The sequence below is a fragment of the Mesoplodon densirostris genome, chromosome 17, assembly GCF_025265405.1.
Source record: "Mesoplodon densirostris isolate mMesDen1 chromosome 17, mMesDen1 primary haplotype, whole genome shotgun sequence".
Classification (NCBI taxonomy): domain Eukaryota; kingdom Metazoa; phylum Chordata; class Mammalia; order Artiodactyla; family Ziphiidae; genus Mesoplodon; species Mesoplodon densirostris.
In genome coordinates, this window is record NC_082677.1 from 72,659,596 (window position 1) to 72,677,309 (window position 17,714).

The following is a 17,714-nucleotide window of genomic DNA, read 5'->3' on the forward strand; positions in this document are numbered from 1 at the left end:
GCTCTAAGTCCATCCACCTCACTACAAATAACTCGATTTCGGAAAACCCTGTTTTAAGATGTGAGCACCAATGGAAACTTCAGAGGGTCAACTTCATAGCAAGTTCAATTATACAATAACTCAGAGTAACTTCAACTTACTTTATATTTGATCTCCTAGTAAAAATTAATGTCTCTTCCCCACGATCTGCTTAACATGGAGAGGAGAGAGCGTGGGCCTAATTCTAGAGCTGCCTCCCCACCTCACCACCTTGAGAAATGGCGCAGCTGAAAGTCTTCTGTCCTCATGGCGCCTCTTTGCTGGCAGCGAATTCTGCAATAAAGCCTCAAGATTAATATTCTGATTTCTGCTGCAACAGTCAGTCACCAAGAAGCTTTAAAAGCCTTAGTGGCTGACTTTGAAATACAACAAGAAATTGCTAATGCTTGGGAATAAAATCTACTTCCATTTCAGGAGACGGTTTTGCAATTATTCTTATTGTTGATTTGAATGTATTGGGAATTTTTAACTTGGAGAAAGTAAAAACAAACGGTTAACCTCATTCTACTTAGTTTTTCTTTGCATCTCTCTAGCAGCAGCATCTAATGCCACCACAATCACAGTATTACTGTACTAAATGGATGAAACTGCATTTAATCATTTAGAGATAGAAAAAATAACATTGTTATATCTAAGCTTTTAGTGCCCAACCTTATTTTTTTCCTTGGCCCAGGGAAAAAATAGACTTTATAAAATTAAAAATTACTAGAAAAGTATATCTAGTTAGAAAAGAGGTTTAATAAAGATACATGGGCATTTTATAGCCTGCTTTTAAAAGCTTTTGCTTCAGGGATCTAACTGAATGTAGTGAGTGTACTGAAATCACTAGATTGTTCCCCCAGGGCCTGATTTTAAGTGGGTGGAGATCATTGCTCAGCAAAAAGTACCCTGAGTTCACAACGCCTAGAAGTTCCCTTCACATCCGAAAACTACTCCGCCAACATCCGGGCGTTCCCATTTATTTGTACACGAACTTATCTGCAGTATGTTGGTTGTCTGAGTAGAAAAAAGGAGAACCAGTGGGCAAAGCAGACCGAAAGGGCAGGAATATCTCTGGCTCTGCTTTTTAGACTGTGCCCACGGAGAGGAAGTCCTATCGCATTTTAATGCGTCTTCATTTGGTTGTTATTGCTCTGCATCCCAGGAGGGGTAAGCTGCTGCCCTGGATCTTGGCTGTTTTGATTTCAGTCTATCACTTCAGTAGTCAGATGGAGAATTAACTGCTGGATGTGTGACGAAATATGGGTCCCATGCACAAAGAGGTTAGGCATGAGGGCAGCAGAAAAAAATTCTACAGAGTAAATGCATCCCTGTGAAGGAATGTTCTTAGGTTATCATGGAAAGAATGAAACATCAAAATATACTATGGAGGACATTTTATACTGTTTAATTAATTTAATTATTTGTTTATTTATTTATTTGGCTGTGCGACACGGCATGTGGGATCTTAGCTCCCCGACCAGGGATCAAACCCGCACCCCCTGCGTTGGAAGTGCGGAGTCTTAACCACTGGAGAGCCAGGGAAGTCCCTATACTAAATGTGGCTTACTGGGATGGGGCCGGGATGGGGGTGGGGGTTTGATGGACACTCCAAAGCAAATAGTTTTTTTGTTTTGTTTAGTTTTGTTTTTTGCGGTACGCGGGCCCTCTCACTGCTGTGGCCTCTCCCGTTGCGGAGCACAGGCTCCGGACGCGCAGGCTCAGCGGCCATGGCTCACGGGCCCAGCCGCTCCATGGCATGTGGGATCCTCCCGGACCGGGGCACGAACCCGCGTCCCCTGCATCGGCAGGCAGACTCTCAACCACTGCGCCACCAGGGAAGCCCCAAAGCAAATAGTTTTTATCAACTTCATCAAAGAGGTCCACCAAAGAGACACAGATAATAAGCATACAGGATCAGGAAAATGAGAGAGCTCAATTTTCTAGTAAGAATGAAAACTTTGTGTTCATATAAACTGCACATGACAAAATTTGCTCTTATTTGATTACGAAACAAAGAGCATTTTATGAAAATCCTCTATCATCTTCTTGGCACTATTCTTGTCCATCATGTCATCCTACGCTGGCCCTGCTAATTCTGATTTCTTAGGGCAGCCTTTCAACATATCAGTCTCCTGAAACTCAACTCAAGAACTAGAAGAACTAGAAGCCTATTACCTGGCAAACTTAGGAAATAAAAGAAGCAGAACCAAGTGGGAAATGTGAAAAGTAAAGCCATGACATTAAAATAAATATGACACATGAACTAGGTTACTGTTTTCTTCTAACAGGGCTGACAAATTTTTGAGTGTCTAAAAACAAAAAATTAACTGAGACATGTAAGTTGAAAACCAGAAGGCTGATAAAAATATAACTACTTAATGTGAATATACAACTCAGGAAGCTAAGATCTACCCTACTTCACACCCTGACAGGAATTCAAATTCAAAATATATGATGCACATTCAAAATATGTACTAAAGAGACAGGAATTCAATTTCTAGAACTCAGTGTAGTTCAATGCCTTGGGTATCACGGTTATCCTTTAAGATACCAACTTAGAAGAAAAATTCTAACCATGGAAATGACAACAACCCTTGACTGCCAAAAATAAATGCCCTTTTCTTTAATTAAAACTTCTGAAGCAAAAACATCTGTATAATGTGCCGAAAGGACGATGAAAAAAATCACTTCTTCTAACTTCTTCCTTTGTATATGCTTTTCTCTGTGGATTTATAGTCAAAGAAATGAGAATATACCACCATGATTTTCCAAAGGCCTCACTATTTTGCTTGGTGTAATATCAAAAAAAAGTTCAGCAGTATTTCAACACATATGGCAGTTTATCCCAGAATGCCTGATCTTAGAGTAAAAGTCTTATATATTCTTCTTAAAATGGCCTCGACTTGACAAAAGAAAAATACAAAGGAAGTTACAGGATGTGTGTGTTTTTCACCCAAGGAAACAGTGTTCCAGAACAATGGGATGAATCACCTGCACTAAACCTGCATCATTCTGGTTGTGTTTTGAAATTTGAAAGCAGTAAGTCAGGCATTAAGAGGTAACAACTAGCTTAGCCCCAGTGACTTCTTTACAGCACAATTAATTAGTTTCTCCACTAGACAGAACGATTTGGAAAAATGCTTTAAAAAACCAGAGTCACAATTTAGCCCCTCCTCTCATATTAAAATTTGAGTAAAGATACCAAGTATCCAGTGTAAATGGATGTTCTCGAATCAAATGGTATAATTTTATTTCCTCAATGTTAAATGGTCACCATGAGCCATGATAGGATATTCTACTGACAGCTTAGAAATGAGAGTTTTGAGAAATGTAACAACCTTGAAACAGTTTTGTAAACTGCTTTTGTTTCTGTATTCACTGAAAGATTGGATGACATATTACTTTGCCACTTTCACTCTTTTGGGAAGAGGGAAGATACAAAGATACTACAAAGAACTGAGTCTAAAGGTGCCAATATATGTTAGTATATTTCCTATCTCCCGTGTTATGCGAGACTTGGACATTGAGGGAGGTCAGCCTATAGAGAGAACGGTGATAAACACCATCCCTAGAACATAAGAAATTCCACCACAGCTTACTCCTTAAACCTCTTCACCATTAAGAAGTATATACAAAAATTAAGGTAGTGACAATCACTGAAGATGCTAAGAGCCACAGTCATCTTTGACGAGATAGCCCTGAAAAGCCACTGACTATATACAACCGGAGTGGAAAAGAACAGGTGGTAAATGTGTGTGTGCAAGTATGTGCACACATAGCAGGGATACATCAGTGACAGAAATACCTTCCAGGCTCAGTGGGTGCTCTGACAGTTTCCTGAGAAAGATCAAATAGGCCTGGTAATAAATCACCTGTCCCCTCCTTTTACAAGAGGCATGCTTAAACACACGAGAGATCATTTACGAGTGGCTTACTTTCTTTCCCCTCAAAATATTGCTTGCAACACCTTGATGACTTGATTTTTCATAAATTCTGTTGCGGGAAAGCATCCCTTTCTGAGTCTAAAATTTTATTGCTACAAGTTTTGATGATTTATGCAGGTAGAATCTCTCATTAGGCAAAAAAAAATTTCAACAAGATTTCATAAAAAAAGCTTTACATCTAGCGTGCTTTCAGGGAGTTAATCTTAGTGTCACAATGATTCAGAATGAATTGTGAGAATGTGATAGTCAATGGTTAAAGCATAATTTACCTTTATACATGAGAGTCAACCTTAATATGGGCTGAAACCTACTAAGAAAGAAGAATCATGTTTTAAAAATAGGGGGCTAGATGACCACTTCCATATAATGACCAAACGCACGTTAAAAAAAAAAAAAGAATGATGTCAGAGTTCTAAAGATAAAACATAATTCCCTATTGTCTATATTAGCTTTACTTAAGCAGTCTGATTTTTTAAGAAAATGAGACTTCCTGGTCAAGAGATAGTGATAACATCTAATAAAAATATTCTGAGCCATGAAAAAACATGTGTTTGCATGAATTATTTCTAGCACACAATTTCTAGCCCACTCCCGAGTTTTTGATGGTCTTCATCCTTGAAATATCTTTGTGGAGATGTGGAAATGTTTAGAGAGCTAAGGGTCAGAGTGAAAAGTTCACAGTGGGGAGGGCACACATCCCAGAAGCCTCGTGCTCAGTCTGCTGTCACTAATCGCCTGCAATGATATTAATGACCCAGTAATTGGGAGACCGCGGCACTGAAGTGGAAAACCTCCATCTGAGGTAGAGTTCACCTCTGGGTGGTAGGGCTTCACCAGTGACTGAATTAATGTTTGCTGACAGTTTAGAACATAACACTGTAGATGAGAAAATGCACCACTCTGATGGCATAATAGCTTCGATGGACATGATGTTATTTGCTTTGACCATCTAGAGACCAGTGGTAACCCCGGTAAAGTGCCCTGTCTGAATTTGCCCTACACATGAACCTAATTCCGTTCAGGGGACGTGTTCTATGCTCCAAGAAGCCAGAGCGATTTTCCACATGTTTGCTTCAATGAAAGAATACCTTCATCTCCTGGTTTAACATCAGGAACAAGGAAACTGGGTTACTCCACTAATGCAAAAAGCCATTTGCGAAGCAGGACTGTCTTTTAGCAACACACAGCCTAGCTCCTCTGTGAAGTGATCAGTTATGCTTCTGACAGAGGCTCTGCCTGTCCATCCATCTGCCCACCCATCCATCTATACATTTATCCACTCATCTACCCACCCACCCATCTGCCCATCCACCCATCCATCCTTCCATCCGTCTCTGCCCATCCCTCCCTCCCTCCCTCCATCCATCCACCTGTCCACTCATCCACCCATCCACCCATCCATCCATCCATCCATCTCTGCCCATCCCTCCCTCCCTCCCTCCATCCATCCACCTACCTGTCCACTCATCCACCCATCTACCCATCCATCCATCCATCCATCCATACATCTGTCTGCCCATCCATCCATCCCTCCCTCCCTCTCTCCATCCACCCACATGTCCACTCATCCACCCATCCATCCACACAAACTGTAGCACTTGTATACTTGGCTAAGGAAATTTGAAGTTTCTTACTACCTCTTTTGTACATTTGAGAGATTTTTATTATTTTTAATTTTACTATTTAGCCACTTCCCATTGAGGGGCTCAAAGTACATTTGACCCTTGAACAACATGGGGGTTAGGGGCACCAACCCCTACCTAGTCGAAAATCCAAGTACAATTTATAGTCAGCCCTCCATCCCCGCGGTTATTCCATATCCACGGATTCAACCAACTGCAGATGGTGCAGTGCTGGAGTGTTTACTACTGAAAAAAATCTGCATCTAAGTGGACCCAAGCAGCTCAAACCTGTGTTGTTCAAGGGTCAACTGTACTCAATAAAACACAAAGCATAGTCTTACTGAAGAAATGGAATTGATTGATAGTAGCTCTAAAAAGAAAAAAGAAAATTCAGGAGACCTAACAAATTGCTATTACACCCACCGTTAACCAATGGCCCTTTCTCCTTTCCTACTGCTCTGTAGAATTTCTTAGGTCAACTTTGGGGCACATGGCTGAAGTTAGTTATACGTTACAATAAAGGACAGGGCCTCTGGCCCAACACGTCTGATACAAACACAGAGTTGTCTGATATCCAGTTCGAGTGGCATCCTTGCATTGTTATGTATGCACTGTGTATGTACATATGCTCTCTTTACTGTTGTTATGTATGTGACGTGTATGTACTCGTACTCTCTTTACCATACTCTGTAAGTAGTGTGCTTTGGACTAGACTATCTTTCCTCTTGCTTTGTATACATGTATATGCTTGGTGACCCAGGAGGCACTGTCATAAACTAATGACGTTGGTCTAAGGGTCTGACAACCCAGTTTGAGTTTTGCCCCCGATATTTCATGGCTGTGTGAACTGCACTAAAATACTCACACTTTCCAAGTTCTGTTTTCTCACAGTGATAAAAATTCCTCTGTCACCTGTCCTTTGAGACTGTAAAGTGACAGTCTCAAAGAGTGTGTGAGGCCGTAACACTTCCCTCTAAGTGATCAAACACCCAGCCTGAGATTTCAGACTGTTAGGAACAAGTGTGGGACTCTTAAAAACTATATAAATAAGTTTTCACCAAGTAATCTTTTCATGTCTGTCTAATGCCTCTTGGCTATTTCTTAAAGTACTTTATTTTGCTTTAAATTTTGATTTTCATGATAAATATTTAAAGGCTATTAAGAAAGAAACTCATTCTCATGCTTGTACAAAGAAGTCTCCAGGACTGTTCAGTTATTTACAAGTCTAAGTAAACTTTGAAAAAGCTATAAATACAGGTGCTGGAGATATTGAGATGTATTTTATGAAACAGTAAAGGCAGTTTTATTCTGAGCAATTCCTAAATAATCCTTTTTTTTCCAAGGAATCGCCTTCATTTCTCATCTGCTCTTATTTTACATAGGAGGTTTTCAGTCTCTCCCCATTGCTTTAAGAACCAGTCATCTTGTCCGTTCATGAGTTATTTTGGGAATAAAGAATAGTGCTCACACGGCAATCTCTGTCTAGCTTTAAATGAGATAAGCTGTCACTACTGCCTAGGTGACGCCGTTGAATATGAACAGAGTCTCAATCTACAATAGCCTAATCCTCCTAAACCCTGACAGATACGGGATAAATATCCCAATGGCCATGACTCCATCAGACCCTCGAGCCAGAAGCTACTCAGCACAAGCTCCAACTGAGCAGAAGTTGAGATTTTACTCCTTAAAGTATAAAGAATTTAAGCTGTATTCATATTAAATTGAACAAGGAGCCTTACTGATATACTCTAGGAGAGAGCCTTCAATACGGTCAGAAAAGGATTTTATGTTAAGTTAAAAAATAATAGAAATTCGGGGGACTTCCCTGGTGGTCCAGTGGTTAAGACTCCGTGCTCCCACTGCAGGGGGTGCGGGTTCAGTCCCTGGTCAGGGAACTAAAATCCCACAAGCTGCGTGGCACGGCCAAAAAAAAAGAAAAAGAAAAGGAAATGATGCTTTTCATTACCAGACTACTGAAATGATGTAGTGTCCCAGCTTGTCTCAGTGACAAGGCATCCCTGACATGTACTTTTTTCTCTAAAAGAATATTTATACTACATTGGAATGCTGCTGAAATGATCAATAAAAATAAGCCTTTCCTTTGTGTAACAAGGAACAGAGAAAAAAAAGGCCCTGGCAAGGCTGGTGAGATGGTAAGTGGGGGATGATTATATGTGTAGAACCCTCCTCCCAGTCTGTCTCTTTTGAGTCTTAGGGAGGATCTTCTAACAAGCTTGGGCAATTCCACCAACAAAAAAAATCCATAAATGCTTGTTTCTTTTGCCCAAGGACAAAAGAACTTTTATAACACTCCAAAAAGACAAAAAAGAGGGAAGATCTTATAATGAAGTTACAGCAGCATTATTGAAACTTGGACAATCTCTGGAATTCCATTTTGTGGACGGTGTTTCAAATAAGTGACAGTTTATGAGCCCATCTTCCCCGCCTGCCAGCTCGCAGGAGAGCACAGGCTGTCTCACACCAGCCCCCCACCTTGCCTCCCCACAAAGAGACCCTCAGTTGTCCTTATTTGGTGCCAGCCATGGAAGCTAGCACCAAATACATCACCCCATTTAAATGCACATCATCCCCAGCTGACAGATGAAGAGACTGAGGCAGACTGGCTAAGTTACTTGCCAAAGGGCATTCAAGAAGCCAGGTCTGCCTGACTTGGGACTCTCAGCTAACTACCATGTTTATCTGTCGTTCTAAGTGCTGTGTGTGTGTATCCTCCAAACACCCAAGGTTATGATGACCATTCTATTACAAAACCAACTGTCGTAGGTTAAAAACAAAAATGTGTTTAAATGCTTGAATTCACCAATGGTATGCAAGGTATCAAACATAAATCCCCACCCCAAAGTCAGATAAGTGACAGGCTGATGTTGTCACATCCTTGAACTTGAAGATGTTTAGTGACGGAAATGTAGATTTTGCTGCCTTTATCATATAAATAATTCAGCAATCAAAGCACATAATCACGTTACAGAGGCCACACATATATTCTAAAATAAATCTAGGGCTTCCCTGGTGGCGCAGTGGTTAAGAATCCACCTGCCATCGCAGGGGACACGGGTTTGAGCCCTGGTCTGGGAAGATCCCACATGCCGCGGAGCAACTAAGCCCGTGTGCCACAACTACTGAGCCTGCGCGTCTGGAGCCTGTGCTCCGCAACAAGAGAAGCCACCGCGATGAGAAGCCCACGCACTGCAACAAAGAGTAGCCTCCACTCACCACAACTAGAGAAAGCTCGCGCGCTTTGAAGACCCAACGCAGCCAAAAAGAAATAAATAAAAAAATAATAATTAAAAAAAATAAAAAATATCTATATGTAAAAGTACATTTGAAACCTCCCATAACAACTTTGCTAGGGAGAGGGCTTACAGTACATTCAGTATATTTTAGTGCTACTTGCTACACTTACTCCCAGAAATAAGTAAATCAAAAACAAAAAAGAAAAACACAAACAAACAAAAAAAGGAAAACAGTCAACAAAAATACAGGAATGGAATCTGCTGTTCTTCTGTTTTGATTCTTTAAGAATAGTGTTTTCTTATATTTGTGTGCAAGCGTTTTAATTTATTTTGCATTTTTGCTCAGAAGTGGAGTTTATGTCTAAAAAACAGCAAAGCTGACTGAGGAGTTTCCTAATTTTATATGCTCTGATAAAATTTTTTTTAAGAATTGCTTTGGAGAATGAAACCAGTGAAGGGCCTAAGAAATGGTTACTCATTCAAATTCATTCAGTGTTTCTCAAGGAAGACTTCCCCAGGCAAGGAAAGCAAGGAGTGGCTTTTGGAAGGACCACTGTGAACACAGCAGGGTGTAGTATCAGAGCAACGTTTAATCAAACAATCATTAGAAATGATGACTTTTAGACTATTCCACAAATCCATGTCTTGGCTACAGATTTGAGGTAAAATAATGTAAAAAACCACACAGGGCCTCCCTGGTGGCGCAAGTGGTTGAGAGTCCGCCTGCCGATGCAGGGGATACGGGTTCGTGCCCCGGTCTGGGAGGATCCCATATGCCGCGGAGCGGCTGGGCCCGTGAGCCATGGCCGCTGAGCCTGCGCGTCCGGAGCCTGTGCTCCGCAACGGGGGAGGCCACAGCAGTGAGAGGCCCGCATACCGCAAAAAAAAAAAAAAAAAAAAAAAAAAAAAAAAAAAAAAAAAAAAAAAAAACCACACAAAGCTAAATTGGGAGGTGCCTCAGGCATAAGGTGTTCTTTCTAACAGCTGGGCTGTGCCCATGGTTCACTTAAAAAGTATCCACACAGTGGCATTCATTTTCATCCATCTCTGACTCACATGATTTTGGTAGTGTGATGACAACCTCTTTGTAGGTATTTTGCAAGGTTTTATGCTGAGGCTGGATGACCAACCCATGGAACCTTCATAAGGGTAGATACTGCAAAGGGCCTCCACACCAGAATTTCTGACTCATTCAGCTCCGGGATATCACTTCTAAAAAGAAACTGGAAACCAAGCACAGAAAGTGTCTACAATAAAAGTTTTTGACACAATTATGAATGAAAGCTGAGAACACAGTTAGGAATGCTTGCCTTGTATTAACTGGTGTGTTTTTAAGACAGAGCTTCCCTTGACAATGGGCCACTTCAGAACAGATAGGTATTTTATAAACTTAAAAAATTTTTTCAAAGACATGATCAAAATAACTGTAGGTTATATAAAATGTTTACTTTCATTTTAAGGCAATTAAGAATCTGAATGTAATGAAAAACAGACCAAATGGTCGTAACATCCCCACCTTTGGATCATTTAATATTAGGAGATTTTATTATGCAAATTAAACCCAAGTCTAATGAAACGGGTCACTTGAAAAAGTCAATTCTCAACATTAAGAAAACCCATATATATCATTTTGCCACATGTCAAAGCAAATAATCATCTAGGAGAAAAACTAATGAGGATGCATATCATTCTGTCGTGTCATTTCCTAGGGGAATTTAGTGGATACTCAGTAGGTTTAAAAATACACTCCCGATTGAAAATTAATATTGACTTCTAAAACTTAAAAAGTGTGATGCCTGTATTTTAAACCTGGTAACACTACAAATCAAATTCAGTGTCTTTTAAGAGTTTAGAGCAGATCCTGTCCATTCAATTGGAGAAGAGCCACCCTGATGAGAGATCCCATACTGGATGTGTATGTCTGACCATAAGATGGTTTGGAACTAGAGACTTCCATCATTAGCCAGAATAACAACAACAACAACAGTAAAAGCAGTTTCTAGAGAAGAAATCAAAATTCAAAGAAATGAAGTGACTTTCTCGTTAAGCTCACACAGCAGGACTAGAACCCAGGTCTCTGGGCTCCTGGCCCAGTGCTCCTGGAATCAGTTAATCTAGGCAATGACTGAACAACACCAATGCCAATTCAGTCCATTGGCAACTTGGACTGTTCCCCTCTGGGGTGATGAAGCACTGCCCCAAACTATCATTTCTCTTCTTCCCTCCTATGGAAAGAAACCAGGACACAATAACAATGCTGTTCATACTAATACTCTTGGTTATGAAGGTGCTTACTAGCTAGACGGGAAGATTTGGAGTTAAACACATGTAATATACTTTGTAGCAACTCAAAAATACCAACATTGTTAACTCTCCCAAAGTTGAAGTGGTGATTTGCAGCGTTAAGGGCAGTGTTCCATCATGCCACCTAGTTCAGTACTGTTTTAAGTGGAGTGTGACTCTGTGTATGTGTGAGTGATCACTGGCTGTGGAAAATACTGACTCTGAAAAATCTCTTAATTGTCGGGGTGCCTTGTGATTCTCGAAGAAGCAATGGAAAGTCAACATTGACTTTTTCAACTCTTTTTGAGAGGTATGCTTCTCATCCTTCTTTTCCTTTCCAGGGAAAGCTGTCCATCCATTGGCTTTGCTGGAGGATGGGTGGGAAATGGGGCCTGCGTTTCCCGAAGTATCTGAAGTGTCTTCCTATGTCTGTGACGTGGTGCAAGTCTTTCAACTCTGTGCTCTGAGTCTCCCTGGGCTCCCAGCCGCCCTCTGAGCCCTGGGCCCTTCCCCACCCAGCCTGTAACAACCACCCAACCAGCAGCATTCAAATTTGAAACCCTCATCTCTATTTTCAGAACAATTCTTTTTATCCCGGGCTACCACGTGCTTTTCCGGGTCTGGTGGCTTACCTCCCTGAAGAGCCAGTCGGCAGCTAGGGCTGCAGGTGCAGTTTTAGAGACATATTTCACTCTGAGGAACATCTATCTTCAGGCACCCCCTCGTCCTTTTTCCCACCCTATTCAGGGGTCTTAACCTGCTTCATGAATTCAGTAGGGTGGGTTTCAGTTCCCTATAAATGCTATGCTAAAAACATTAGCATCCTGGTAAACAGTCCTACTTAAAAAGACTTTTTTTTTTTTTTTAAAAAGACACTGTTGGACTTCCAAAAGCTTAAGGTTTCCATTTGTTTTGCCTAATGACTATTTTATATTTTCAAAGATTTCCCTCTTACTTCATACACTTTACCACCCCATCTGCTTGTTCCATCCCTCAAAATGCTTTTATTTTCATTTTATGATCATTGTGCTTCTAAATCTATAATTCACCACTTCTTCTTTTTGTTACTTATTCTCACTAAGCCACTCTCTGTGCATCACGTTGGTTTAAAACTACGTTTTCAGCCTCTGTGGCATTTCAGATTCACAGCAAAGAACAAGGATTAGATGGCTATGACCATCTTTGTTTTAATTACTAATGAGTGCAATAAAAAACAGAAGATAGTATATTGCTGAGTATTTAATAAGTAGTCAATGAATTATTGATTTTGCACTCTCAAGAGCAGCTAGGAAGTAGAGGAAGCCAGAGTTTCAACCTGATCACCCAGAGACAGGAGAGCACACCCAGCACACAGCAGCTCAGTACCTCTGATGACCTGGAGCTTATCCTGACGAGTGAGTGCAGACTCCCACCAAAGAAACCAAGAAAAACCATTTCACTGCTTGCCTGATGTGAACAGCTATCCTAGTCACCCAGACTGCACTCTGACAGACCCTGGGCCTGGAACAATCCTAACTCTGTGCTGGCTCGTGACCTGCACCTAGTAGGCACGTGTTTCATCAGATTTCAGCCTCGGGAGTGAACAGTATCTCAGATAGGACCCAAAGGATACACAGTATCTGTTCCTAAAACAATGTGTCAAATTATTGTATAGGTAGATAAAAAAGTAATTCATCGAACAAACCCAAGTTTTTTCTTATTCTTCCAAACCTGGTTTTAATGCACCCATGTACTAGTGTGGGTTGCCTGTAACTCCCATTCTTGGAACCTACAAGCTCCATGAGGAATGGGTACCATTTTACCATCTTGTTCACTGTTGAACCCCTAGCATTTATGCAGTTTCTGGCACAGAGTAAATACTAAATGAATGAGTGAGTGGATGGACGCGTGGATGGATGGATGGATGGATGAATGGATGGATGAAGAGAAAAGTCATTGCACAAGATTCACCTATCAAAATCTCACCAATGGTTCTTAAAAATGGTTTTGTCAGTAGAGATGCTGAATATATTCATATATATCCACTTATTTCAATACGACAAAAACTCTAGGAGGCTTTTTCTCTTTGGGTATTTATGTTAATGAGAAGTACTAGTACAGGGGTCCCTCATTCAATTAAGGCTTCTTTAAAAAACTTTTCAGCAAAGATTCCCACCAAATTATTTGCCACAGTAATAATTTTAAGGAAACAAAAATTGATACAAACCTATTTAGCTTATCCTAATTTCTATAAAATAAACGAATAGAATTATACTTACATATAATGTAATAATCTCTGTTCTTCTGAAATTCTAGACCCCAGAGGTTAGGGCTGAATTCTTGGAACTTGATAGTGAATTTTACATCTTGATCTGGTCTGGCACAGTTGAGGAGAGGGGTATTTTCCTTCTTAATAGTGCATCTGTCTGCTTGGTCTTTATCCACCATATAAACTTTATAATATTCATACTGGCCAACAGTTTTAGAGTCCACTTTGGGGCAAATAATATCCAATTTGTCTCCTATCTGTGGGTATAGTACCAGTCCTTGTCCAGGTAGAAATCTAAAAGCATAAAAAAAAGGCGCCATTGAGTTGATAAAAAAATAACAGTATTAATGATAAGGACAATATAGCCAGACAACATCAAGAATTCCAAACTACAATTTTATAGAGCCACACTTTTATTGACCAAACATCTCTGAGTTCAGATCGGCATGGGATGAATGTATTTAGGAATTAAGCTTTAAAGAAAAAGAAAAAGAAAAAGAAAGAAGCCACACTCCTGACTTTACCCAGTAGGATCAAGTCAACCTACTGACATTTCTTTACCACCCCCTCGCTTGTAATATTTCTGTGCTCCTTTGTGTAACTTCACAATGACTTTTCCTTGGTGGTGACTCAGACCTTCCCATCTGTTCGTTATTTTTTAACCACTGGCAGCCTCAGTTTATTGGGCATGCCACAGAAAGAGGGCAGCAATTCCAGGGAACAGTGGATGCACTAAGACTCTGTTGTTCTGTTAGTTTCCATTTGCTGTTGATGCTAATTAACAGACAAGTTTCATCAAGAATGTTTCAAATTACTTATCATAATTAGTCAGTCACTGATCAAATAATGGGTTTTTTTTTATTACCCTGAACAAAAGAAACATCTTACAAACCCATAAAAGATAACCAGAAATAATTAGTTGGAGTACTGATTCAGCTGCAAGATGAAAAGTCCCCGACTCGGGAAGACAACAACTACTGTCCCTGTCCTTGCCCCACAAACCCTTTTTCCCCCCTCTCTTGAGATGTATTTGCTCCAATTAATTCTTAGAAGCAAATCTTTAGAACCCAAACTACTGATACACTATCCCCTTAACGCTTACAGTTCACAGCGCCCTCCTCCCCTTTCTCTTTTTTTCCCAGCCATGCTGCTGAAAGATCTTCCCTAACGGGGAGTTTCTCGGAGAAACTGAAACAAGAGCTTCATAATGAACATCCTTCTACAAGTGCTAACACTAAAAACACACTGAGAAATCTCATCTTGTTCCTTCCGAAGGAGCCAAGCCTGCAGGCTCATTAAAATATTAAAGCCGGAGAACAAAGCATCACGTCTGAGTCCTTCCAATCCAACCTCTTATTGAACCAGGGAAGCCCACCAGCCATGACGATGAATGGGTCATAATTCACAGAGAGAGAGGGAGGGAGGGAGGGAGTGAGAGAGAGAGAGAGGGAGAGGGAGAGACAGACAGACAGAAAGACAGACATGGTGGGGGGGGGAGCAAGAGAGAGAGAGAGAGGGAGGGAGGGAGGAAGAGAGACAGACAGACACAGACACGGGGTGAGAGACAGACAGAGAGACACTGGGTGTGGGGGGAGAGAGAGAAGAGAGAGAGAGGGAGGGAGAGAGAGAGAGAAAACCAGGATGACGGGCATTGCCAATTTCAAATTGATACTGAGGGAACAGATGATGATGAATGCTAATGAACGGTATTAATTTTTCTGAAAAGTGCATGAGGTTGATTATGAAGCATCATAGAACATAACAGAAATTACATTACAGATTTATATTAAAAACCAATACTCTTTATGGCAGGGAAAAAAAATACATGTTGAACACAGTGGCTTGTCACTCTTCCTTGGGAATGTGTTCTTTTACAATCCCAGAGGGAGGGCGGCCCCCTTTCTTATTTTTTTTTTTTAAACTGAGCTTGCTAAAGCAAGGATATATGACATTTATTTTTTTAAAAAAAAGTTGAAAAAGTAAAGTGAATGAGAATCACCTAACAAATTCTTTCTGTGAAGTAGCACTCAAAATGACTATTTTTTGTAACAATGACAAATTTCAGACCATCATGTGTGCACCCTTATAGAATTATCTAGAACTGTTGACAAATGTAGATCACCACTTAGTAAGAGCCTCTCTGTGAACATCTTGGCCATTTCTGCAGTTTTCTGGGGAGGCGCATGGGAAATTCAACTCCAGGGGACTGAAGGTCACCAGGGTCTTCTCCCTGCCCCCCAAAAGGCCAGTGGTCTCCATCATCTTTGTGGTTGAAACACAGCTCTGGTTTCTGATGAACAGACTGAAGGACTGAATCTGAATATCTGAGGCTTTTTAGTCTTTGCCCCACACCCCGGTGCCCCAGTGATTCTGCTGGGCTTGGGAAGCAGGGGCAAAGTGCCTGGCAGTCGATATAAACTAGCTATGGTGAGTGCTACACGGCTCACCTTCCTGACGCATCCTTCTCCTCATGTCTTATTCCTCGACCTTCTTAGGAAATCTTCACTGCACCCAAGAACCAGAGGCCAGCTCCTGCCTGGGGTTTCCCACCCCCATTCCAAACATCTTCTCTCCTAAACCGGCTTCTTTACCAGCCGACAAAGAGCAAGCACCATGTTAGCTGTAGTGAAAAGTATTTCTGAATCACAACAGAAGTCTGCAGCCTGGACACCAGTACCTGCCTCTTCTCAGCTCGGATCTCCACACTGAGCGACTTTGACCCTGGACCACCTCCCCGGGGGGCCCACCCAGGCTTCAGACATCAGGATCCTGAGCAGCCAGATGGATCCATCCTCTTGTCCATCCATTCAATTCCTTTAAGAGAATGCATCAGACCCGCCCTCACCCCCAAGCTGTGTATTGTCTTTGCACATCTTAGAATTCTCCCACATCACACCTATGTCTGAAGCTCGGCTCACCAGACTCTTCATTCAAAATGCTCCCAAGATCCCGTCTCCTTCACAAAGATTATTTTTTCCTGCTTAACCAAAGACTCACTGTTGATTTCCTCCCTGCCCATGTGAGAACCTCATGACTCTCTCTTCACTCACCAAATCCAAGTTCTAGTTTTTGCTGGGGCTGATGGGGTCAAGAACAGAGGACACATGGGCTGGTTTGGCTACAAGGATCTCTGCACTTCAGTCTGTATTTTCAGAAGGTAGTGATCACGCAAAAAGCTTTAACGGTCAGTGACAGGGGAGCAATGTATGCCAGAGGGGTTAACCCATGGGATGGCTTTTCAAAATAAAAGAGAAAGGGAGGAATCTCCATTTCAATAGCGTATTTGATACACTCATAAAAAGTGAATCCTGATAAATCCCACTATTCCTAATGCTTTAAAAAGCATTAGTTCACTTTTCAGAAGACACTGTGGCAAAAAGTTAGGCAAGGATTTGCTCCTTCACCGTGAAAAATGGTTTCACGAGAACAAACGTATGGACACCAAGGGGGGAAAGTGGGGGTGGGATGAATTAGGAGATTGGGGTTGACATATATACACTGATAGCTGTAAAATAGCTAACTAAAAAAAAATTTTTTTTGCTTCCTTATTTAAATCCATATAAAAAAACCCAATATTTGAGTGCTTTAGTGGTTTACTTTTTAAGCGTATATAGGTATACATATATACAAGCTGGTTAGCACACCAGTCTCTTTAATTGCTGACATTATGGTTTCTCAGTAGACAAAGGCTGTGGTTGAGCTGAGAGCCCAAATCATAAGTTTCTTACGTTATCCCTAAGTACATCAAGCCCAGAAGTCTCTTTGCTCCCCTGGGGCCTTCACAGTTTTTTTTAATTGAGATATAGCTGATTTACGGTACTACATTAGTTTTAGGTGTACAACACAATGATTCAAAAATTTTAAAGTTCTCCATTTAAATAATATTAATAATAATTATTATATATAATAATCAATTATATATATTAATATCAATTGTTATATAATTAATTATACATATAATTGATTATATTATATATAATAGTTATTATAAAATATTGGTTATATGCCTTGTGCTGTACAATATATCCTTGCAGCTTATTTTATACATAATAGTTGTACCTCTTAATCCCCTGCCCTGATCTTGCCCCTCCCCCCTCCCCCCACTGTAACCACTAGTTTGTTCTCTATATCCGTGAGCCCTTTTCTTTTTTCTTACATTCACGCGTTTGCTTTGTTTTTTAGATTCCACATATAAGTGATTACATACAGCATCTGCCTCTGTCTGACTTATTTCACTAAGCATGATACCCTCCAGGTCCAGCCATGTGCTTCACAACATGGGAGCAAACAGAGTAACGTGAGTGTAACAACTAAGGCACCTCCACACCAGATGCTCTGAGTG

General features: G+C 40.8%; 1 protein-coding gene across 1 annotated transcript in view; it reads right to left on the minus strand.

Annotated features, from left to right (window-relative positions):
* EFNB2 (ephrin B2) overlaps nucleotides 1-17,714 on the minus strand; it is a 44,078-nt gene that overhangs the window by 7,277 nt on the left and 19,087 nt on the right. Inside the window, exon 2 of the mRNA XM_060079937.1 lies at nucleotides 13,383-13,666. Within this exon, the coding sequence (XP_059935920.1) occupies nucleotides 13,383-13,666 (284 nt within the window). The remainder of the gene's footprint in view (nucleotides 1-13,382; nucleotides 13,667-17,714) is intronic.